The sequence below is a fragment of the Molossus molossus genome, unplaced genomic scaffold (genome assembly GCF_014108415.1).
Source record: "Molossus molossus isolate mMolMol1 unplaced genomic scaffold, mMolMol1.p scaffold_m16_p_11, whole genome shotgun sequence".
In the NCBI taxonomy this organism is placed as follows: domain Eukaryota; kingdom Metazoa; phylum Chordata; class Mammalia; order Chiroptera; family Molossidae; genus Molossus; species Molossus molossus.
The window spans coordinates 13,816,532-13,840,441 of NW_023425346.1; the positions used below are offsets into that span (position 1 = coordinate 13,816,532).

The 23,910-nt window shown below is 38.2% G+C and overlaps 1 protein-coding gene across 7 annotated transcripts in view; it reads right to left on the minus strand.

The window, feature by feature from the left end:
- Positions 1-14,428: 14,428 nt before the first annotated feature.
- The window catches only part of DPP10 (dipeptidyl peptidase like 10), a 1,561,433-nt gene continuing 1,551,951 nt past the window's right edge, over positions 14,429-23,910 (minus strand). For 6 of the 7 annotated variants that reach the window (XM_036253736.1, XM_036253738.1, XM_036253733.1 and 3 more), the window contains 4 exons: positions 23,657-23,715; positions 23,491-23,563; positions 19,424-19,497; positions 14,429-17,919 (listed from right to left, as the gene is read on the minus strand). In XM_036253736.1, the coding sequence (XP_036109629.1) occupies positions 17,785-17,919; positions 19,424-19,497; positions 23,491-23,563; positions 23,657-23,715 (341 nt within the window). In that variant the 3' untranslated portion in view covers positions 14,429-17,784. The remainder of the gene's footprint in view (positions 17,920-19,423; positions 19,498-23,490; positions 23,564-23,656; positions 23,716-23,910) is intronic. The other variant, XM_036253734.1, reaches the window with a different exon arrangement.

Sequence of the window (23,910 nt, forward strand, 5' to 3'; positions counted from 1 at the left end):
ATTAACTAGAGTCTTCTTAATTGAGTTTCTTTCAGGCTGGAATGTATTGAAGTATTTGTGTCCCTAACTTAACTCTTCTCATGCAGAACTTTGATCAATTGTTGTTTCCTCAGAGACCTTTGAGTAGAAAATGGCATGACCTGTAGTTCTCAGTCTCTATCTCAAATTTATATTTTAACTAGTACTTATTACTTCCTGATATTATATAATATATTTGTGGGCTTGTCTGTTTATTGTCTGCTACCTCATTAGAATGTGAACTCCCTTATGGACAGGTAATTTGTCAGTCTTGTTACTGATCTAGCATTTTATGTAATATGGTCTGGTGCTGACTGGGTTGCTCAATAAATATTGGTTAATTGAATTTCTTAGGAAAGAAGAGTGGCAACTACAGACCAAATTAAAATCAAGGCAAATGAGAAGAAATGAAAAGCTGCTTATAAAATTTCGGCTCTTCACAATTCCCTGAATTCAAGAATGGGACCGTTACAGTCTCAGACTAGTATGATCCTGAAGCTAAAATGCCTAACAGAATACTATGCTTAAGCACATCAGAAAAAAAGCACATACAGTAAAATTCTTTCTTTATAAAAATATCCCAGGACCCACAATGTTGTTTTTTGCTCTCTGTTTACTAATTTAAACCTGGCAAAAGTCCAGAGAAGTGTGAAAGAAATCTTCAGGGAATCACAACAGAAAAAACACACACAAGCCCAGAAAGATGTAATTTAGGCTAATATGATACTTCAAAGTGCATTGTCTGTTCTGTTGGAAAGTAATCATCACGTTAAAGAAAAATTACAAGATCGCACAATTTCATATACCTTATTTGAAGTCCTAATTCAAAGTTGTACTCTAATGAGGTCACTTGAATTCAAGGAACAGCACAAAAATCTCTGACTTCACCACTCTCTTGAGGCACTGGACTCTCCCAAATATCCAGATTAAATATCTTCCATATTAAAGGTTCAGACCTGTGCAGTGAACATCACACACCAGTGAAGATGGTGAAGGAACACGACACGTTGAAAGTCAATGTATTGAGAACAGAGAGTGAACAGTGAAAGAGTAAAATAATGGGCTGACTTGAACTCTTGCATTTGTCTCCTTTATTGGCTCCTTCTTTTATTCCTGCCCTCGGGAATTGTTTTTGGCTCCCCTTTGGGAAAAACTGACCTAATATTACCAAACTTTCCAAAAATGGCCAATGACTAAGGAGAACAGAAGAATTTCCACTACTAGTGTCAAATTAATTTATATCTTTCACTGCTCATTTATTCTGAACTCCAAAAAATAATGACTCAATTTGTGTGCATTTTTATTAACAGACTATTTTTCTAAGTTTTGGTTTTACAAAAAAATTGAGCAGATAGTACAACAAGTTTCAATATGTCTCACATATAGTTTCCCTTATTATTAACATTGTCTGTTAGTTTGGTACCTATGTTACAATTAATCAACCAATATCGATGTGTTACAATTAACATTGATTCAGATTTCCTTCATTTTTACCTAATGTCTTTTTTTTGTATTCCAGGACGGCATTACATTTAGTCATCATCTTTCCATAGGTCCCTCTGGGTGTGACAGTTCTTCAGACTTTGTTTTCTATGTTCTTAACAGTTTTGAATAGTACTGGTAGGTATATTGTAAGATGTTTCTCTATTAGAATTTGATGTTTTTCTCATGATTAAACTAAGGTTATGGATTTGGGAAAGAAGAACATAGAGGCAAAGACCTATTTACATCACATTATATCAAGGGTTAAAATGGTCAACATGATGTATAAATATGGATGTTGACCTTGATCACCTGGCTGACTTCTTCCCCTCCCTTTTCATACTGTACTCTTTGGAAGGATGTCACTGCTCGAATATAAACTGTGCAGAGTTATGTCTCCCACACTGTAGGGTGGAAAATCTACATAATTAATTTGGAACACTTCTGCATGGAAGATTTTTTTTTCTTTCTTTCCTATTTATTTATTCAGTGGTTGGTACTATTTTTCTATCTCTATATTTAACAAAAATTATCATTATTTAAAAACATTATTGATGTTTTACTAAAAAATCATAGATAATTAAACACATGGTTGAACTGAAAAACAGAGAAAGCTGTAACTTCTGAGAATAAAAAGACAAACAAAAGTTTCTTTTTAGTATGTTGAGGAATTTCTCATCTATTCCTAGTTTACTGAGAAATTATATTATAGAAGGGTGATGGATTTTGGTAATGCCTATTCTACAACAATTGTGATGATCATGGTGTTTTTTCCCCCTATTCTTGTTGTGTATTACATAATTTGTCCTGTGTTGCATTTCTGGGAAAAATCCCTCTTGGTCATGATGTGTAATCCTCTTAAAGGGGCTGTTGGATTCAGTTTGCCTGTATTTTGTTGAGCATTTTTGTATCTATACTCATAAGGAAAAACACTTTGTAATTTTTCTTTCTTGTAATGTCTTTATTTGGCTTTGATATCAGGGTGATAGTAGGCTAATAGAATGAGTTAGAAAAGATTCCTTCCTCATGTATTGTTGAAGAATTTGAGAAGGATTGGTGTTAGTTTCTCTTTAAATTTTTGCAATGCTTGGTAACATTTATCATCGAAGCTACCTGGTCCTGCACTTTTCTATATTGAGGTGATTTTGATTGCTGATTCAATATCTTTACTTCTTATAGATTTGCTGAGATTTAAAATTTTCCTTTTGGGTTAGTTTAGGTAATTTGTGTGTCTAGGAATAATCCCATTTAATCTAGATTATATAATTTGTTGGTGTATCATTGTTCATAGTATTGTCATAACTAATTTTATTATTGTGAGGTCAGTAATAATATTCCTACATTAACTTCTGATTTTAGTTAGTTGTGTCTTCTCTCTCTCTTTTTCTCTCACTCTAAGTGTCTGCCAGTTTTGTTAATCTTTTTAAGGAATCAAATTTGGTTTTGTTGATTCTCACCATTATATTCTCACCAATTTTTATTCTTGATTTATGTCTTCTGTAATATTTATAATTTGTTTTCTTCTACTGCTTTGGGTTTAGTTTGCTCCTCTTTTTCTTAATTCCTTAATAACATTAGGCTATTCATTTGAGATTTTTCTTCTTTTCTAAAATAGTCATTCACAGCTCTAAACTTTATACTGTACCCTGCATTGCTACCTCCCACAAATTGTGGTGCATTATGTTACCATTTCACTCAAATCTAAGTACCCTCTAACTGTCCATGGGATGTCTTATTTGATCCAATTGTTGTTTAAGACTATGTTGTTTAATTTTTACATATTTGTAAATTTTCTATTTTTTCTTCTTTTATTCATACCTAGCTTTATTCCATTGTGGTCATAAAAGATACTTTGCGTGAATTAGATCTTTACAAACTTGAAAGAATTGTTTTGTGATATAACATATAGTCTATACTAAAGAATATTTCTGTGAACTTGAGACAAATGTGTATTCTGCTGTTGTTGGGTGAAGTTTTCTTTATGCCTGTCAGACCTAGTTGATTTCTACCGTGGTTTATGACCTCTATTTCCTTATTGATCTGCTGTGTAGATGTTTTATCTACTATTTAAAGTGATGTATTGAAGTCTCCAACTGTTATTCTACAAACATTGCTCCTTTCAATTCTATCAACCTTGGCTTCATATATTTTGGGGTTGCATGTGTTGTATATATTTTTATAATTATTAGGTCTTTTGATGAATTGGCACTTTTATCAATTTATAATGCCTTTCTGTTCCTCTTACAATACTTTATTACTTATAATCTATTTTGTCTGATATTAATAGAGCCACTTATACAAAAGAAGAAAGACTTGAGGATTATTGGACCATGGGCCAACCCTGAAGGTAAGAAATCAGAGCCTAATCAATATTCTTCCTCTTTAGGGTAAAGACTCACATGATGGCTCTTCAGTGGATTTTAGAGCATTTACATAGTTCTCCTTTCTACACTGAGATATTTATTGTAGCTCGCTCCATCTCATTTACCATTGCATATCGAATGTGGTGGAATAACTTGTCTTTTTAAGTTAATTGGTCTCAAGACCACAAGGAAACAACTGTAAGGTCAATGAAGAAACAATCATACATCACCCAGGTATCTTAAGCTTTGAGCTGGGTACTTAAAATTTTATGGGTTGTAGCCTTTAGGGCAAGATTGAGTGTTCTATGAAAAAGGGAGTAAGGGGAGACTTGGTGCCAGAATGGATAACTCTGACAGAAACAGTAATGTTTACCATGTGTTTCATTTTATATTTTTAGTGTCCCTATAGTTTGGCAGAGCCCTGTGATAGTTCCACACAGTAGGCTGTGAAGAAAATTGACCTGTTTATTGAAAATTGTAAGATTTTATTATCTATTATGGCCTAGGAATATTCCATTATAGATATGTACCACCACATTTTTATCCACTTGCCTATTGATGAGCAGGTTGCTTTCTTACCTCAGCTATTGTAAATAGCACTGCAATGAACATACGGGTGCATATATCTTTTCAAATTAGTGTTTCTTCATATATATATATATATATATATATATATATATACCCAAAAGTAGAATCACTGGGTCATAAGGCAGTTCCAATTTTAATTTTTGAGGAACCTTTATATTGTCTTCCATTGCAGTTGCACCAACTTGCATTTCCACTGACAGTGCACGAGGGTTCTCTTTTTTCCCCACATCCTCACCAACTCTTGTTTGTTGATTTATTGATGATAGCCACTGTGAGAGGCATGACGTGATATCTCATTGTGGTTTTAATTTACACAACATGGATGGACCAAGAGGGTATTAGGCTAAGTGCAATAAGTCAGAGAATGACAGATACTATATGATTTCACTGTATATGGAATCTAAAGAATAAAATAAATGAACAAACAAAACCAAAAGAGACTCATAAATGTAGAGAACAAACTGATGGTAGCCAGAGGGAAGGGGAGTTGGGAGCTGGTGAAAATGGTGAAGGGATAGAGAAGTACAAATTGGTAGTTACAAAATAGTCACAAGGATGTAAAGTTCAGCATAGGAAATATAGTCAATAATATTGTAATAACTGTATGGTGCCAGGTAGGTACTTAACTATCAGGGGGATCACTTCTGTACATCCGAAGCTAAAGAAAAATAATATTGAATGTCAACTGTAATTGAAAAATAAAATTTGAAAAAGAAAGAAAAGTGGCCTGGGCCTCCAGCTGGTTGAGTCACTAAAATTCTTTTCCAGCTCGTTTTCCCTAATACTGCCTGAGTGACAAATAAACTGTTGCTCTGTTAAGACTTCAAAATTTCGTGATTAATTTGTCATAGCTGCATGAAATATTCAAGCCTAGCTAAACAGGCCTTATAGGCTCCCACTCTTGATAAGTCAATAGCACTATTTCGGTTTTGTTTTTTGTTTTTTTTCTCAGCAATTTTGGCTCAGGTAGAAATACCAGAAAAAAATATCACCCTATAAAATTCAATAAAAAGGGAAAATATCAGAAAAGGGATATTTTAAACCTGTCAGTGCTTCTCTTAAGTGACTGGCAGTACACAAAGTTATTTTGTATCATGACTGGGAATCCAAAGCAGAAACGACCAGATACATGGAATTGAGTGATCCTGCTCCTTTGCCTTCACTGTTGAGCAGCACAAACCACCACCAGGTTTAAGTTGTATCGGTTAATCCCAGAAGCGCTGAAGCTCCTGAGTGCCGCTCACACGCACATGAGCAGTGTGCTGTCTCCCTGCACTTCCACCGCCGTGCAAAATTGCCAGAGCTGGTGAGCTACGTCATCACCAGCCCCAGCCATGCACATTTACTTAACTCTTCCCTGGTTTCCTTTAGAAAATACTATAAAATTACCATAATCCATTTCTTTCTTTGTTCAAGTGAGTTTTTGACCTTGTTCCCAGGCCTGCAGTGCATTCTTGATAAGACTTGCTCTACTCTCAAAGACGGGGTGCAAGGGGTTTGAGTGTTGGGTTTCTCCAACTCCTCAGGCCCTTCGGGTTCTTCTTAAATAGCCACATTCAAATTTCTGAGTTCCTGACCTTTGCCTATTAGGGTATTGATCTCGATCATAACTTTTGACTTCAGTCTTTCTTTAAAATGCTCTGTACATATCTCATGATGTAGTTTTTTTTGTTGTTTTTTTTCTTTATTTTTAGGGAGAGAGAGAAAGATTCATGAGAGAGAACATGGATCAGCTGCCTCCTGCATGCCCCCCACTGGGGATCTGGCCCACAACCTGGGCATGTGCCCTCACCGAAAATCGAATCAGCGACCTCTTGGTGCAGGGTTGATGCTAAATCTCTGAGCCACACCATCTGGGCTCACCATGTAGTTCCAAGTCATCCCAGAGCACCTATTCTTCTGAATAAGAGATCAAGACAAAGATCAAATAAGGGATGTGGTTCTCTATTACTACAGATGGTTTTAAATCAGCTACCAACATTTTGAGTGTTAGGCAAAAAGGCTCTCATACCCTATCTCTCAAAAGATTGTACACATTCTTAAACTATGCTTTAACAAGAATTTAGGTGTAGTTACTGGCTGTAGAATTGTTTAAAAGTAAATGCATAAGAAATCTACTCAGTTTTAATATAAAAAGTGTATGAGTCTATCTTAACCAGCATTTGACTATTTAGGACTTAACTTATTTTGTTTCCCAACTGTCTATAGGCAAAAGACACGCTAGGAAAGCTGTGTTACTCCCCAAAGCAGCCACATCCATTCTTTCTTTATTCCGATAGGACTATTTATTTTGATTATCATATTATTTGTTGTTCCACTGTTTTATGAAGAAAAAAAAAAAAAAACAACTGATCTATACATTTCAAATGTCTTTGGACCAAAAGGAGACTTATATGGACTTAACAGTCGAATCTCAGTTTTAAAATGTCTCCCATCCGGAACAATTCGGTTCTGAACTAAGTTGTTCAGGGAAAATATGTCTCGGTTGTTGAACAAGCTTTGATTTTCAACTGATAACCCTTTCATGCTGATACATTGCTCTGACAAAAAGCAATTCTCAGTCCACAAACGAAGGAGAGAATGTGCTAGTCTGAGTCAATTTACCTCTAACATCTCAGGAAATTGTACTGTAAATATTTTTGTGGGTTTTTTTTTTTTTTTTCTTTTCTTACTGGCAAAATGAATGATTAGCACAATTTGAAAACATAAAGAGGCCATTGAGAGTGTGCATGTTGCTAATAGTGTGAAAGAATCAATAATCATGGGCAAGTGAAGATAGAAAAACTTGTTGATTTGGATAAAGAAAAAGCAGTGAGTGGTGACAGCCAGCGGAGATGCCAAATGCTGACCTCTGGACAGACCCTCCCGGGGCGCATGCTGGAGGTGGTTTGTTTAAGGCTAGTAGGGGGTGGTCTGACAATTTAAGAAAATAAGCATTTGTTAATAAATTACATAGTGTATTAGACATGTCCTGTACATAGGATAGGTTAAAACAGGGAATCATTTGGGGGCCTGAAATGAATTAATTCAATTTATATTATTTCTAGTGGGGAAACAATGGTTCAGTTTTTGAACAAATAGCTTGTCAAACAGCCTTCTGGAAAGAATTAAGTTCAAGAGCCAAGGCCCCACAGTGCTGTGGCAGAAATTCAGTCGGCGGGAAGAGACGGACTGCATGCACTCGGAAGATTAGAGAAAGACTGTTTAATGCGCACCAGTGCTGGCCCAGTGGAGTCTCCTCGAAAGGCTGAGCCCAAGCCCAGGTTCCAGCTGCCTTGAACACACAATAAGCTTCCAGGCATTCTGAGGCTTTCTCGTTCTGTTGAGGTTAGGCGGTTGGCAGATGTAAGGGAACTGCGAAAGCCAGGGGCAGTGTCTGCACTGCCTAGGGGGTTGTCTGCAGAAGCCACACCACCTCAGGGAAGGTCACAGTGGAGAGCGGCAGATGGGTTTGGGCTCCCCACAGCCAGCTGCCCATCCAGCCCCTCCTGGGATATGGGTCTAGCTGCGACATGGCAGAATGCAAAGGCTGGGAGGGACTGAGGCCGATGGGCACTGTGTCCTTCACACTCTGGCTTTATGGAAAGCTCCTCTCTGCAGCCTGGGGCTCAGACTAGCACCAGGGTCAGAGGCAGAGTTTCAGAGGGGCTGGGGACGTTCAGACGAGATAGAGAAAATATTCCCCTTGGCTTGGGAAAGGTGTCTAGTGGCCCAGATCCTGCAAACCCTCCTCTCCTGTGTCTTTGTCTCCCTGCCTCTGTCTCCCACAGCTTCTCTGGCCCCTCTTTGTCTGCCCCGAACTCTGGCTTCGCCTCCGTGCCTTTGTCTGTCTCTCCTGCCCTCTCCCGTGTCTCTGTGAGTGTGGATCTCCCTGAGGGTTTCTCATCATGCCCAGGCTTCTGTGTCTAGATGTCCAGCTGGCATCCTGGTCTGGAGCCACTTTCTGGCTTCTGTGACAATCCATTAGAGTCGACCCAGGTGGGGTGATGAGTCTGGAAGACTGATCTTCCCCCCTAGTAGGGTCCCATCAAGGCCCATTCTCGGTGGACCCCTTGTCTCCTGCAGTGGTGATTGCATTGCTGCTGGGGGTTTGGTCCCTGGGTCGCTGACCTGAGACATCATCCACTGGCTCTAGCGACCCTGGCTCTGGAGGCACAGTGGCCAGTTTTGGGGGTAAGGTGAATGGAGGTGAGCTGTCAGGCAGGTGAGGTTCCCCATCCTGAGGTAGTGGGGCGTATGATGGTGGCAGTGATGGGGCCTCTTCTGAATCCCCTTGTAATATAGGAGGGAGCTTAATTCGCTGTGAAGTCTTCCTTTCACTTTGTGCCATGAGGACCTTGCACTGTCCCTGACTAGTAACACAGAATCGGACCCAGGGAGACCTGATTTGGGCTATTTTCACCAATGGTCTATGTAGGGAAATTTGTCTGTAGGGCTGGAGTCTCTGGTGACTACCCCATACACAGCCTAGACTGTGGGGACATCAAGGGTGCCTTCAGAGGGCCATCCCACACCAACGGTGGGCCCTTCTAATTCACAGAGTGTGCACAATTTTCCAGGGGTTAATTTGACCCCATCTCCTGAGAACTTTTTTATAAAATTCTTTATCATACATTCCAGAACAATGAATTTAAAGGAACTTCCCCCCATAATGATATCTAAGATGGTTAAGCAAACCTCCCAGGGAATGGTGTTGCCAAACGGGAGGAAATTCTCATTTCGTCTGCCTGGCTGTTCCCCTCTTGGGGGCTTAGGTGCGTCTTGGCATTGGCACGTCAGTATAAGCCCCTGATTTATATCAGGTTCACTGGTGGAGACACTGCCACCAGGAACCTGACACTGCCCTTAGCTATATGAGGCCACCACAATGCGCAGGTTGGGACTCACACAGGCTCCATAACAGGCGTCGTGAGGCACGGTCACACAGTCACACAGAATTTAAACTTCCACCCAGGACGTCCCTATCCTGTGTGGCATCTGTGCTGCCTGGGAGGTGATCAAGCTCCCCTTCCGCCTTAGAGGAAGCCTGAACTCAGTCTTGGTCCCTGGGAATACTTACCGATCCAATGTCCCGGCAGGCTTTTCTATCCTCCCTGGAGTCCATTTGAGCACAGCGGTGGCTGACTACATTGGGCCTGGCGAGGGTCAGGGTCCAGTGAACACCGGTGGAGCACCTTCCTTTCTATCAAGGGGGCTCAAAATAAGTGGCTCCTTCCCACCGGCTCTGACAACGGTGGCTTGAGAGGCCAGCATGGCTGTTGGCTTCCCAACCAATGCACCAAAATGTTTGGTAGAAACTTGGTCGTTAGGAAGAGACAGACTGCGCACACTCAGAGGATTAAAAAATGACTGTTTAATGTGCACCGGTGCCGGCCCAGTGGAGTCACCTTCGAAGGCTGAGCCCCAAACCCAGGTTCCAGCCGCCTTTTATACACGATAAGCTTCTTGGTATTTGGGGGCTTTCTAGTTCCACTGTAGTTTAGGGGGTTGAGGGATATAATGGGATTATACAAGCCAGGTGCAGGGTCTCTGCCTAACGGGGTTGTCTGCAGAAGACTTGCCTCCTCAACTGTACTGGAGAGACCTTTGCGCAATGGGCAGAAGTCCTGGGCTTTGTGCTCTGTGCAGAGAGGAGTTAAAGGAGCCCAGAGAAATGACTGATGTCCAGAATGGTGACTTTGCCCATGACAGCCAGTACTCCTGATATTCCCCTGCATTTTTCAGTACCTTTGCTATTAGATGGGACACTGAGAGCTGTCCGAAGAAAACAGACTCCACAGAAGTGATGAGGGATGACAATGGATAGCTGCTGTGGTGTGTCTCCCTCAACCTCCTCTTTCTTCGAGGTGACAGCATGGAGTCAGGGGTTCCCGGTAGCAAGCGAGAGTGAAATAGCTCTCACCTGCCCCCATATGGTATCATGTAAGTGAGAAACAAAGTTCTAATTCCTCAAATTACTGAAATTTATTTTTTTCTTTTATTGCATTAGCTAGTATATCAATATAACTAATCCACTGACTTTCAGTAACGCACTTAACTTTCTTAAGCTTACAGTTTCCTCATGTAAATATTTAGGTAGTGATTGTACTTAATGTATGTAGATGCTTTAGAAGTGAAATAAATAAATCTGTTAATGAGCTTATCCTACTTCCAGGTGCAAATAGTTTGTTTTAGCTATGATTATTATTATTATTATTAGTGTATGGCATAGCAGATTACAAAGAGGCTAGGGTATAATGTAAATTACACATATTAAAAAGTGTACATTATTGAGGCATTATATTCCATGATATAAAAAATAAAGGAGAACTTGGGGCTCAAGGAGAATTTAAAAAAAAACCTAAGAGATATATTAGAACTTGATAAAATTAATAAGGATAAAATAAAGAACATTTACACACACTGTACAGAGTTCAGCTGAGGGTAAACAATATAATTTCATACACCAACACTTTCAAATCTCTTCACTAATGCCTCTCCACGTGGGCACAAGCAGAAAGCATGTGAGTCCTGCAGTGTCCTGGGCCTGGCCCAGGGAAGGAGGCCTAGTCCAGCACAGAGGGAGAGACAGGTGGGAGCTGAGCTGAGCAGAGACTAAGCTCAACTCTGAGGTCAGGTGGTGAGTTAGGGGCAGTAGGTCCTTTTATTTATTTTTTATTCTCTGAGAATATTTTAATGGGATATGAATTATTCCCTTCAGTTAAAACAAAGCTGAGACACCACAAAATAAGAAAGCTAAACTAAACACATTTTTTAAATCAATGTGTCTCTGCCAGGGGATGAGGCCAAGGAAATAGCATATCCAAAAATGGGAAGCATTACAAATTATTCCATGAAAATCAAAACATGATTGAATATGCTTGTACATTTTAGTAAATAATGACTCAGTGATAACATGTAAACTGAAATATCCATTTATACATTCGATGTGTTAATTCGCTCCAGTGTTAAAAAAAAAAAGTATCCTGATGCCGTATCAAACAGCACCTAGCAGGCACAAAACAGCTTTGAGTCATTTCATGATTTGAAGCCAACTACGAAGCCGAAATTTTACATTTGTCTTGGCAAGAAAATTGACAATTTGTTCTCCCCAAAGGCTCAAAATCCAATGACACCATCCAGATCATTAAAAGTCACGCACGCTGTCCGAAAGGGAGAGCGAGTTGCAGTGTAATGAGGACCACACCCTCGAGAAGTGCAGAAGAAAGGGGGGGCCGTGTCACCTGTCTCCTTAGCAGGCCTTTGCTTTTCCCACTGGAATAGGCCTATGAGTCCATCAATCAGGAGGATTTATAGTGTGACTAGCAATTCCGGCCATACAGAGATAATGAAGCCCTCATAAATTGTGTGCGAGCCAATCTAGCCTGCAAAATGGGACAGTTAACAGAGCAATCAAATTTCAATACTGCTTGCCTGCAGTGGAAAGCATGTCAATGTGCAGAGGAGAGGTGAAAAGGGAAAACAGTAGTTAGTTACAAGTATACTAACTTTTAGGAAAGGAGGGTGTGTCAGATGTTCAGGGTCTCCTGAGAGGGAAACTAGACCCCACCAAAGGAAAGGTCTGTATGAAACCCCCAGCCCTCACTGTTCAATGGCTTGAGCTCTATATCTAGCCTAAACGCCAGCAATAAGGACCCTCTTGCCCTTGTTTGGGTACACCTGTCTCTCTGGCCATACATCCATTTTCCTACCATTTTACTTATTTTATCTCACTAAGGTTGGTTGTAATTTCAGTTATATGACTTCCCAGTCTCCTTTATATCTAAGATAGAAGTTTGCAACCAAAGCTGGCACAAAGGGACTTGAATTCTGCTCAAGACTTCTGGAGAAATTATCTTTCTTGATTTAAAAAAATACTCTCTCATTGCCTCTCTATCCTTGGACATTTCTGGGAAAGGATATGTTTATTCCTGGGGCACCTGCAGTTATCTGGAAGCCAATTGAAGGGGACAAATAGTAGACTGAAGCTGGAGAATTGGAAGGTGGGAGGAGCCTGAGATTTGGTTCCCCCATTGATCTGTTAAGCCACCCTTAGAAGCACCCAAGTTTAGCTGTGCTTTGATGTGACTAAATAAAGGTTCTTGTCATTTAAGCCAGTGCTTCTTAACTTCACTGAGCATACAAACCACTTGGGGATCTTGTTACCATTAAGTTTCTGATTTAGGAGGTCCAGGGTGGTACGTGAAAGTCTGTGTTTCTAATAAACTCTGAGGTGATGTCCAAGCTGCCTATATATTGGGTCACTAGTATTTAAACCACCCTTAAGTTTCCATTCATTTCCTTGAAGCCAGATGCCTACTATATGGTATCACAGAAGAGCAAGGGATTTGAATGTTGAATACAACCTAAAGTATGCACGATGAACCTCAGGAATTCACCAGCTAAAATATTCAGAGATGTAATTACTATGTGCAGGGCTCTGAGGTCATCATGGTCTGTGTTCAAACCCTGATTCTGTCATTTATACACTGTGTGATCCTCTTGGAACATTATTTGACCTCTGTGTATCTTGATTTGTTCGTCAGAAAACCAGATTTCATCTCACGTCATTGCCTTGAGGATTAGTTGAGATAATGTGATGAAAAGCCCAGACACTGAACAAATGTGAATTATTTTTCTGTAATGCTATGGGCAGTATGGAATTGTGTATTGTCAAGCTGCACTCATACCAAGGGTCACTTAGTTAAATGGTTCTAGGCCTGACAGAGAAGGACGGATTGTGGTCATCAGTACAGACACGCTTTGTAATCAAGATGCTGTATCAAAAGCACCTGTGAGGCTAGCATCAGCATATCTTAAATTTAATTGAAAGTCTAATGAAAAATAATCAAAATTGTCCTTTGATATGACTTATTTCTTTTTACAAACCCTTGCCTTTGATGAGAAAAAAAAAATTTTTTTCTAATCTTCACCTGAGGATATTTTTCTATTTATCTTCAGATAGAATGGGAGGTGGGGAGACAGAGAAACATCCATGTGAGAGACACACATTGATTAGTTGCCTCCTGCACAACTCCGACCAGGGTTGGGGACCAAACTGCAACCCAGGTATGTGCCTTTGACAAAATCAAACCCGAGAGTCTGGTCCACAGGCTGACGCTCTAACTGCTGCGGCAAACCAGCCAGGGCAAGAGAAAATATGTTTGAATGGCAGCCTCTCTCTTCCAAAATTGCTGAAACATTGCCAAATGAAATGAGTGTAGATCTGATCAGTGGTCAGTAAAATCTATTGCCTCTAGTGTTAGAAAACTGAGCGGTAATGTAATTTTCCTAAGTCAGATTATAAATAGGATTGTGGATGCCAGTTATGCTTTTAAAAATCGCAACATGCTTTCTGGATTTTCAGTATTTGAAGACTCGGTGCTTTTTTCATGTTTATAAGCCTGGGTGCTTTGATCAGCACAATGTTTTCAATGCCTCTAGGAATAAATTTGGAATATACTTGGCATAATGTCAGAGCAAGGGATTTTAATAATGACTTCCCAGACTTTGTTGTGGACTTGGGGGCAAGGATTCTCATGAAAAAGGATAACTCTTACATATTGCCAACAGATACATTCTCTTAACATTAGGGAATTCATGTAGCTTTGATGTAGCTACAGTGGTACACTGGGATGTCATTTACCTTTTAGTACTACTGTAATCAAATTGTTCTAAAAAATATCTGGAACTTTATGTTTAAATAATCAGAATCCAACCTGACTTAGGGTGAACATGGGTTAAAACTCTCCTTATTGAAGGAGTACTGTGGAGAAGAATGGCGGAGAACATGGGCTTCTGTTAGCTGGAGCTAGGATTTAGGCTATTCACTCATTAGTTATATACATGGGCCAGTTACATACTTCTCTGAGACTCAATTTTCTTATCTATAAAATGGGAATCATAATACCTATTTTAGGGTATATGGAGAAGATTCCATTTATTAATGAATATAGAGCACTTAGCACATGCTTGATACTGATTAAGAGTCTAATAGATTTAAATAGAAACAGCTTATTCGAACTTGAATGAAAGTACTCCTTTATTCCCATTTTATTTCTTCATCCTACAATAATCGTAATGGTAAGCTCTTATGGGAAGAAGGGGTTTCCCCAGAAAGTAGAACCAAGTCAACAGCTGATGCACGTGTAGCTTGTTTAGGGACGTGATTTTAGGAAGTAGGATTGGGGACTAAGCAGAGTGAAATGCAAAAGAGAGAAATAGAAAGGAATGCAAGTGTGGGCAGCTGAGTTTCACGGTCCTTCCAAGGACCATGTACAATGTCTGAGAGAAGATAAAGAGGGATATATAGTCTTCTGCTCCTGTCTTCCATTAATTGGGGTTTAATGGGGATATTAACATCCTTACATAGTTTTGCAGTGTGTAAGTGATGAGTCCATTGGTTCCAGCAGACGGACTCAGTATCAGAGAATCCCCAGAACAGGAAGTGAAAGAGAGCACAGCTGAGGAGCCAGGTTTTATTGATGCTCATTGCTGCAGGATGTGAGGGTGGAGAGCATGTGAGGAAGGACAAAAGAAGTATTTCATACATGATCGTAGAAGCCAGGGGCCCGGAATGAGAGTTGAGAGCAAATCAATTTCAGGTGCCCACCATTTCAGGACAATGGCTTAAGTAATTCTCCTTAGAGTAAAGATCAATATTTAAATCCCCTCAATCTAGTAGATCTACAACTGGCATCTGCAAGACCCTTGATGGTGATGGATGTCTATGCTAAACATCCGAACAAAAAAGACACATTCTCAGGGTGAGCTGGGGTTCAGGTGTTGAAGAGCTTATGCCCCTTGCTCATGTCAGGAACTCAATTAGATCAGCAGCAGCTTCTTAGTCTCTAAGTGTTGAGTCAGGGACCTCAGTGGAGGAAAGAGGTAAAAAAAATATTTTTGTCTTTCAAAATAGTTTCAAAAGGTCATGTGTTTATCTCTGTGGATGATTTAATGCAGCTTCCCTGTTTTATTTTATCATTTGGCTTGATTTTCTTTAACTTTAAGAGGAAAATACCACTTGGAAAGCTTATTACTGGAGTTCTAGGAAACTCTTGCAATGCATAAATACAGATAAAAAGTGGGATTGTGACCAAAGGCAAATGTGTGAAAGCGGAAGTTCACTTCCACAATCTTTCTAATTACTAGTATCTATGTGTTGGGGAGCATTCCTTTATCTATGGTGCAATTATTCAAACTCAAAATGTACAAATAAAAATTTCCACCTTCCTACTAAACAGTAAGTCTTAATTTGAGATCTAGTTAGCCTTTAAGGTGACAGACAAATGTCTTTCACATTATAAATTGTATTAAATTAATTGAAAAATAGACATTGATAATAATAAAACAAGAGAAGTGATGAACAGTAAAAGGTAAATACATTTTAAATGTTACTCAAATAGACATTCAATAAAACCACATCTTTCAAACAACATAATTATTTGCATCATAAAAATCTCTAGTGGTTGAAATTTAAAATATTGATTAAAAAGCTTCAGTTGGACTTGAAATTAGCCTCAAAAGAAATTTCCATCTTAATAAAATAGGCAAAACTTTCCTTTGAAACATTACAACTTATTTTTTTAAATGTTTACTCTTCTTGAAAAAGACCTGAAATGAGTCTTTCAGAAAAGAGAGCCTTTCTCATTTTAAATTGAATTCAATGGAGTGGTGAAGACACAATTCCAATGCATACGTAACAACAGAATATCCCTAAAATGACTCATACATTCCCAAACACCCAGATTTGGGGGTTGATCCTTTGACAAAATAGGAAGGCTACCGAGCAATTCCATGACATTTTTAAGTTTCCTCCTGGTGTTCTGATGTTGTGTTTATCAATCAAACCTGTCCTAAGGAATTTTTAAAACCACAAAAATATAGTATATTGCCTAGATTTAGCTGAACTTTTACAGACTTTTAGACATCTTCTTGAAGATCCATAAAGTGAAGTGCGAAGACACTCTAACTTTAGTCCCCAAATTTAATATTCTCATGACTTAAATGGACTTCAATACAGTCGGGTTTATTTTATATGCTCAGTCACTACTGCAGGTCAACACAGCACAGGAATTAATGCATTTTGTGCCTTCATCTCAAGTTAAACAGCAGACACTGCTGTTTGTGAACTTTTTTGCCAATGAATAAAAAATATTTCATTTTCAATTCTCACCAGAAGTATTTAAATTAAACAGTAACGGATGCATTGGGCAGGCACCGAATACTAAATAGGAACTGGCAGAAGAAATAATCCAGCTCTTTGCTTTTACAATGAAAATGAGAATTGATTCTGCGTTGAGAGAGAGAAGTGAAGGACCAAGTGTTTTAAAAAAGCCCTCTCCACCAAAAGAGCAAAATAGCACTCAGTGGCATTGCATTGTTAACAAAAGTTCTTTATCAGAAACTATAATTTAATATTTAAGTATCTAATTTACATGTGACAAGGTATCATATCCAAAAAATTAAATTGCAACTAGAAAACTATTAACCACTAAAAACGATACCAAACACAACCCAAACATTTAGAGGAAAGCAATAGCCAGAATTTGAGTTGGAAAAATGTTTCATCATATTTGGCTCATTAAAGGAAGCATCCATTATAGCCCGTAAAAGAGTATTTCTTCTAATTCATCAAAAGTTTATCCTTTGTAGCATGAATAACATGTAAAGATAGAATTATTGACTGCATATGCACAAGTGTGTATATATACTGTGAGACACACACTCGTGTGTTGATTTAAAGATACCATATCTACTGATAACTGGCTGAACTTTGAAAGGTGCTAAGATCCATATTTCTACATGATCTCTGACCCATTTAATGATGCCTTTTGGTAAACAGAAATTACATAAAATACTCTGTTTTTTATTAACTGAACATTTTCTTAAGCATAATAATAGACAATGAAGGAATTGCACTTATTGTAAAGGTACAGTAGTGTTAGACTGCAGCTCGGCCACCAAAGATCAGGGACTGTGGTACTGATAAGTTGTGCATTATATGCAAAGATGATGGTGGCCATTAAAATTAAAATGAGAACAACTAGTTACAGAACAAATGGGGATAACAGAAGAAAACATGCACTATTCCTACTTTAATGTAAAACTAATTTCTCCCAGGAAACCAACCCTTTGACCTTCCTTACACAAAGAAACAGGTTCTACAGCCCTGGCAAAACAGTAGACTTGGACATCTGTATTCACATTCTAGTTTATTGTCTCTGAGTGTGCTGTTCCAGTGTCATCTCCTTAAGCTGCCCTTGAAATTCTGGAGCATCTACAATATTACAGTCTCTTGGTTAGATTTCATTGAGCCTCAATATCCCCTTCAGTTCTATATAAATAGAGTCCATTATTCATCTTCTTCCGGTTCCTGTGGTATCACTGCTACTTCTTCCTTTAAACAATCACTAAAGAATCTGAGCATTGTGCTGTAGAGATGATACTTGCTCTTCTCAGATATGTTATGACCTTCATCTGGATAGACCTAAGATGGTGAAGGAAAAAGAGATTTAAAGTTATGAAAGCAAGTATCCCTCAGAATTCATTCTTTTACCCTACATGGCAAAGGAACTTCAGGTAATAATATCTAAACAAAATCTCACCTAATTCAACTCTGAGTTTTTTTTATATTAAACATTTTGTTTTTATTATGATCATATCGGAATCAACATTTGAGACAAAATAAATTTATGTATTTATATTAGGGTTTGTTGGCAAAAATTTTTAGACAATTTCTTCATAACTATAAGCTCCTGACCTCCCTTTTCTTAGCTCATTTAGTTTAGAAAACTTGAAATTGTAAATTTATTCACTGGCCTTTTGAAATGTGTGTAAATCTTCTTTCAGTCTATTGACAGTTTTACAACCCAGGAAATGACTTTCTCAAGGACTAGAAACCTTCTCTTTGAAACATAAGCATTGAAGGAGACAGAGCCCTTATCTCCCAGTCTCTGTGGGAGGTAAGAAGCTGTGCTCTAAATTATAAAATTAGTTCTTGTTGTAACGGTGCAATAAAGTTTACAGTACCTTGGTAAAGCCAATTACCAAATGCCAGTGGACTATGAGTCCCTCCTTCCCACTTCAGAACATTTGCAGATCTTTGTTTCAACAAAGTTGAATTTAGTCTCCCTCCCTTTTTGCAGTAGTCTTGAATAAAGTCCTCCTTGTCTGTTTAGTTTTGTGCAGTGCAATTTTTACTTTGACAATATAACATACATTAGTGACTTTCCTCTAATACAAATACAAAAGTGTCACAGCAATTCCTGAGTATAAAGTTTTTAAACGGTCCCTTGGTCCCCGCTGAGTAAAGCCACATACTCTTGCAGTGTCAGTGGCATGACCCACCATCTGTTTATCGATTCCCCTTCATCTGCCATCATCCTAGCACTGGTTCCTGTGTTTTAGATATGTTGAACTACTTTTAATTCTTAAAAATGTTGAGAAATTAAAATCACTTTTTCCCCCCTTCTTAACTCCTCCTTCAGAGTGAAAGTTCCATGATGGTATAAAGTATGTCTTATTGACCGATCTAGCACAGTGGCCTTTGTAAAGTAAGTCTTTGATAAATATTTGTTAAATGTGGTTGAAGGCACAGATTTGTTTTTTTATTCTCTCCTTTTTCTTATAACATTTACTGAAACCACTTCCCCCCCACTTTTATTATAAGAGTTATAAAAAATGAGGAAAAGACAAAGGGACTAGGAGAGAAATAAAAAAAGATTGTTCTAAAATAATGTATTATCAGTGATATAAATAAAAGTCTAAGGAGAAAAAGACATTGCATAAGCGTATTATGCAATTTTAAAGCATGAGCTGATACACATTCTCTGTATAATTAAGAACAAAGAATAAAAATTTTGATAGCTAAAATACACAGTAAAAATAATAGCACGGGGGATGGGAGAAGCACAGAAGCTGTGTTCAATCTCGCAACCGAAAAACCTAGGCAGAAAAACACAGAAACACATTCTTCTGAAAAAGTGGCTTACCTGCATAGTATAATTCACTCCAGCTTTTATTAGATGTTTGATTAATTCTGCTGAATGCTGGAAATGAACTTTTGCTGTAAGAAATTAAATTGTGATATCTGAAGAAATATGTTTATAAGGATCAGAGCATTATATATCTTTTTTTGTTGTTGTTCAAAGAGATTACATATTTTACTTTACACACACTGCACATTTAAGACTTACACCTGGCTTTAACTAGGAGGCCAGTAGATGCAATGATGATAAAACTTTGAGCTGCACATTATAAAAAATAAACGAAAGTAGGAGCTCCTGCTAAGACTTTACTTATTGCACAGATGTTATTTAGATTTACTTTATTGGTCATCATTTTTCATTTTTAATTGTTCACATTTTATACCATTATGCCAATTTTAATACAGTGAATATATATATTTTTAATAATAATCCAGAAAAACCATTTCTATTCCTTTCTGAGGAATACAAGGGCTCAATCTAAGTTAGACATGGCATTCTGTTTTATTTTAAATCAGAAAAGGAATACCCCATGCTGAGAAAAGAGAGTACACATGTCATTATTCAAAGGCTAAATATTTAATGTGGATCATGCTGGTCTCTCCTGTTTCCTTCTGGCTTCCTTCAGCCTGAACCTAAAGACAAAACTCCGAAAGGAGCAGCGCCGCGGGCTGCTGCGCCACAGCCTTGGCCGAAGCAGCCCGGGAGTCCGCGGACCTCAGATCTCCGTGAGCGCTTCACCCGGGCTGCCTGCGCTCCTCACTCTGCTGTGCGCGGCTTCCAGTCTCTGGGAATCACTTTTAAAACTGTCTTTGTCAAACTAGGGCAGGCTGATCAATAGTTTAAGATCCTTTATTGCTCTAATTCTATGATACTGATTAATATTACTACATAGTAGAAAATAAAAGCTTCCCAATGATCATTTCAATTTTTAAATAATCTACCCATAATCTTTTTCAACATCTATAGGACCTAATGGGAAATGACCATGTCATCTTTAAAGAGGTTTATGACTTGCTCTGTAAATTTATGTTACTAGAAATGCTAATGAAGAAAAGCAATAACTAAGGTAAAATTATCTCTCATACAGCTCATCTGTTTATTGTAGGATAGCATTTTGGAAAGGATATACTATTTTCTGGTATAGATGTAGCTGAAAAGTTAAATGTATAAATGGACTTTCCAAATGGATTATTTTCCTGCTTAATTTCTGGTGCAAAGCCTGTTATTTGTCATTTGTCCCCTTCCTAAAACCAAACAGGGATATTAAGGTCTAACTGACTGAGTGAACTGATTTGCTGGTAATTTTTTTTTATCCTCACCAAAGGACATTTTTGCATTTATATTCAAAATAGAGTGGGATTCAAGATAGAATGGGAGGGAGAGAGGGGGAAGAGAGAGAGAGAGAGAGAGAGAGAAACATTGATGTGAGAGAGACACACCGAGTGGTTGCTACCCACATGATCCAAACTGGGGCCGGGGGCAAACTGCAACCCTTAGTGGAAACCGAACCCGGGACTCTCCAGTCAGCGGGCCAATGCTCTAACTGCTTAGCCAAATGGGCCAGGGCGATTTGCTGGTAATTTTTGAAAAAAATATTAATAATGGTTTATTATAGTGTCCTTGACTGAGCCACCAAACACATATGGGGTATGTGTATGTAGTATGAGTGTGTGTGTGTGTGTGTGTGTGCACATGTGCAAATATACTGGTTTATTTCCTTTTCTTACTTTACAACTTTTTTCCTTTATTTATTTTAGAGAGAGAGGAAGGGAGAGAGAGGTAGAAACATCAGTGAGAGAGAACATCAATTGGCCGCCTCCTGCATGCCCCTCACTGGGGATCAGGCCCACAACCTGGGCATGTACCCTGAGTGGGAATATAACCAGTGACCTCTTGGTGCATGGGTCGACGCTGGGTCACTGAACCACACCGGCCAGGTGCAGTTTATTTCTTTTAATGTGACCAGTGCTGAACCTCTGCTTGCTTTTTATCAGAGGGGTGAAGCCCGGGCCCACGGACTGAGTCAGAGTGGAATAACGATTTACCTTGATAGCTGCAACATGTTGGCAGAGAAACTTGGATAGCACTAATATTTTCTACAGTGATTGCTAGATGTAAAATAACTTAACCTGGAATATAATTTATTCCTACAATTGAAGCTTCAGAGCACACCGAGTAAGAGTTTCAATGTCAGATTCCAGTCCTCCATCTACAAATCAATAGTTGTGTGATTTTCGGCAAGTTATATAAATTCCATAATATTTATTTTTCCAATTTGTTAAATAAGAAGAGTAATAATACCTACAATATTTTTTTGTGTGTGAAAAACAGATGATATAAAATGTTTTTGGCACATTTTGTGACATATAGTCAGTACTTAATAACTGCTTCTTATTGTTATTGCTATAAATACACATGCAATATCTTAAAACCTTAGAACAAAATTCTAATGTCCTTCAAAATGTTTATGCTCTCTCTCATCACGTTTCACCCAACACAGGTAGGGTATCATCTAAGTTTTCTTGTTTTAGATTTTATACTAGTTTTAGATTTTCAGAAATGTTACAAAGATAGTACTGAGAATTCTTACATATCCCTTAACCAGTTTCCCTGTTCATAAGATTTTACATTGTTATGATACATTTGTCACAACTTAGAAGCATTTAGACATCATGTTATTTTAACCTTTTTTGGTCTATCAGAATTTTTCAGACTTTCTTTGTTTTTGATGACTGACAGTTCTGAGGAGTCCTGAGGTATTTGGGAGCATGTCCTTCATTTGGGTTTATTTGATGTTTTTCTCATTGCTACACTGGGGTTATGGATTTGGGGAGTAGGCAATGGACACAAAGAGTCATTCTCATGAAATCACACCAAGGGTGCATACTGTCAGTGTGACTTTTCACGGTTGATGTTAACCTTGACCACCTGGCTGACTGCTATTTATCAAGTTTCTCTTCTCTAAAGTTACTCTTTCTCCCTTTTACAGTGCTTGTGAAACAAATCACTCATTTCAACCCACTCTAAAGGTGGGAGGGAGGAAAGTTCAGTTTTGCCCTTTGAGGGGAAATACCTACATAAATTATTCAGAGATTTGTCTCTTTCCCCCAATTTGCCTATTTACTCAAATATGTATATTTTATATACTGAGCTGTACCCTAATTTAGTCATGGCCTAATATGCTTGAAAGTTAAACTGAAGACCTGGTATGATCTTTGCTATAACTCTTTTTTAGTTAATACTTTGTATAATGTAGTAAAAGTACTGAGGCAAGGCTGGTTGAAATAAGAAAAACAAGTTCAAGATTTAGAAAATATAGAGTCAAGGCTTTGACTGTCTTTGTTCACCTGCCAAGCAGCCCTGACTAAATCAGTTTCCTCCTTGAAATGGATTTTTCTCAGCTGTGAATGGGTCTATAGACAGTCAGCCCTCTATTGTCAAGTTTCACACAGAAGAATAAAAAGTATATAAATCCTTTGAGTCCTGAAAACTTCATGTGAATATAAAATGATCTTGTTCGTTACTAGTAATATCAGTCACACACATCTTCAATGTTTAACGTGGTAAAGAAGAGGGGGTACAAAAGCTTTGGTTTTACCTTAATTTAAGTGGCTAGCTTCCTCAGAATTTGATCTCAGAGCTGGTTCCCTTTAGCTAACCTGTAGTTTTCCAGGTTAGTTTCCATGTGAGGTGTGCTGAGCAACACCAGAGCAGTAGTTACTGACCGCATGTGGTCATTTAAATTAAATTAAGTAAAATTTAAAATTCACTTTCTTAATAACCAAGTGCTTATGAACCATATGTGGCCAGTGGCTGCTGTGTTCAGCAGCAAAGACTGAACATTTCTATTATTCAGAACATTTCATTGGACAGTGCTGCCCTTGAGGCTCAGAACTTCCTCTGTTCTTAGGCCTGACTTCCTTCTTCCCACTTCCCATCATGCATCAGGTTTTGTACTGCTCTTCCCTCTTATTCCGTGGGTTTATAGGGCCCTTTAAGCAAGTCCTTGAATGTACCCCTTTATTCAACTTCAGAACCCATCAATGACTAGCAGCAAATATAATACTTACTGTCACAAGTTCCATGAATTATTAATATATTTTCTTCTTTTAAGCCATGAATATTATGTAGCACACTCGATGCCTACAAAGAAAACACAAAAATAGTATGTACAGATATACCTAAATTTGCATTTTGACTGAGATTTTCTTTCTTTATTATTTTTAAAGTAGTTACCTGGTATGTGCTTTCTTCTTTAGATGGCATACCAAGGTACCTTTCAGAGAACGCTGAGGCTGTGACCCAAGAACACAGAAATTTAAGAATAAACTAAAAACAATTGGAAAGGAATATTTGATTATTTAATTTCTACATTTTACATTTGTCATGCTCCAGTAAAATTGATTGAATCAGAGAGGAAAAAACTAGCTATAAACACCTCTGATAATACATGATACATGACCTCAACTGAGTTACTTTGCATTAGGATT